The following is a 1,635-nucleotide window of genomic DNA, read 5'->3' as shown; positions in this document are numbered from 1 at the left end:
GATTTTAAACAAATATAGTTATCTTTCCCCACAGATACAGGTTAGCTAATATGTAACTAAATGTAGCTTTCCTTTAATCACTGTATTGGCTAGCTGATTTGAGGTAATGCATGCACTTCTGATTTAAACCTAGTCTTAAGTGGGAAAATACTGATTAATTTGGATTATTCTCCTCTTCTCTCTCATCCTAAAAGCGGCACCTGGGCACACAGGAGGACACACCCTGACATGGTGGATGGTGGCAGGGGGGCATCTGGCCCAGGGTTGTTTCTCTGCGGGCGTCCTCCGCTGAAGCAACTCATCCATCTGCTCTTCGGTCCCCTTCTCTTAACCAGAGGAATCCACTGTTCAGGTGCCCTTGTCCTCAGAGATCCTGCCTCTGGTGGATGTAGGCTGCTCGGTGCCTTCCTCTTGACCACCACAAAGCCTCCTGGGCAGCTCACGGACATTTTGGCTGCTATCTGTCCCTTGCTGCATCACAGGAGACCAGATCTGGAATGCCATCTTAGGCTCTCCTTGCCTAAACATGCCATTGTTTCCATTTTGCTGTGACCCATGCCCCTATACTGGGGCTCCTCTAAGACACCTGCAGTCTCCCTGAAATACACCCTTAGAAATCGAGATACAAATTTTCTTTGTCTACAGAGGTCAGTTATCTGAGGTTTTGTGTTCTCTTCAACTCAAATCAGCTGCCAACCCAATCAGGTAAGAAGACTGTTGATGTCCTTCTCGAGAACCTACAGCAGTGGTTCACCCTCACTCTCCTCATTAAATCCTCTCAGGAATCATCCCCCACCCAACCTCAGATAAGAATGAGTTTCTGTCATCCTTAAACCTGGCCCTTTATCACCACCTATTACCCCACTGATGGGGTACACTCATTAACATACTCAGTGTTTCCAGTCCTCTAGATCTGGCCCCAGCCCACTCATTTTCATTAGGATATGTAGAGAGAAAAGTAGAATAGTAAAATGAAAAATCTGGCCCAGGCGTGTGCAGCCTTGCTGCCCGGTGCAGACTTTTGGGAAGGAGGTGCAGGCCTGGTGTGATCTTCTGTTCGGACAGAGTGAAAGAGACCATGCAGAAGGACTCCGGCCCTCTAGTGCCTTTACATTGGCTTGGCTTTGGCTATGCAGCACTGGTTGCTTCCGGTGGGATCACTGGCTATGTAAAAGCAGGCAGTGTCCCGTCCCTGGCTGCTGGGCTCCTCTTCGGTGGATTAGCAGGCCTGGGTGCCTATCAGCTGTCTCAGGATCCAAGGAACTTTTGGGTTTTCTTAGTTACATCTGGAACTCTGGCTGGCATTATGGGAATGAGATTCTACCACTCTGGAAAATTTATGCCTGCAGGCTTAATTGCGGGTGCCAGTTTGCTGATGGTTGCCAAACTTGGAATTAGTGAGTTGGGTAAACCCCATCAGTAGCAGTCATGGCCCAGCTTGGACTCATGAAGAATTTTTAAATTTCCACTATTTTTAGCATAGTAAGATAAATAAGTACAGCATTTTCACATATTCTGACATTTTACTTAAAACAAAAAAACCAGCACTGAACTTTGCAGAGAAAAAAATCAGTCATTATCTTTACAACCCTGAAGAGGTGGGTAGAGTGTAACATAAGAGCTTCTTCCTGCCGT

The 1,635-nt window shown here is 46.7% G+C and overlaps 1 protein-coding gene across 1 annotated transcript; it reads left to right on the top strand.

The window, feature by feature from the left end:
- Nucleotides 1-1,029: 1,029 nt before the first annotated feature.
- LOC130846536 (transmembrane protein 14C-like) lies at nt 1,030-1,423 on the top strand. Its single transcript, XM_057724825.1, has one exon. The coding sequence runs from the start codon at nt 1,079-1,081 to the stop codon at nt 1,421-1,423; it is 345 nt and encodes a 114-aa protein (XP_057580808.1). The 5' UTR covers nt 1,030-1,078.
- Nucleotides 1,424-1,635: the final 212 nt, after the last annotated feature.

The sequence above is a fragment of the Hippopotamus amphibius genome, chromosome 2 (genome assembly GCF_030028045.1).
Source record: "Hippopotamus amphibius kiboko isolate mHipAmp2 chromosome 2, mHipAmp2.hap2, whole genome shotgun sequence".
NCBI lineage: Eukaryota > Metazoa > Chordata > Mammalia > Artiodactyla > Hippopotamidae > Hippopotamus > Hippopotamus amphibius.
The sequence above is the reverse complement of the archived record's forward strand: the minus strand, read 5'-3'. Positions and strand labels throughout refer to the sequence as shown.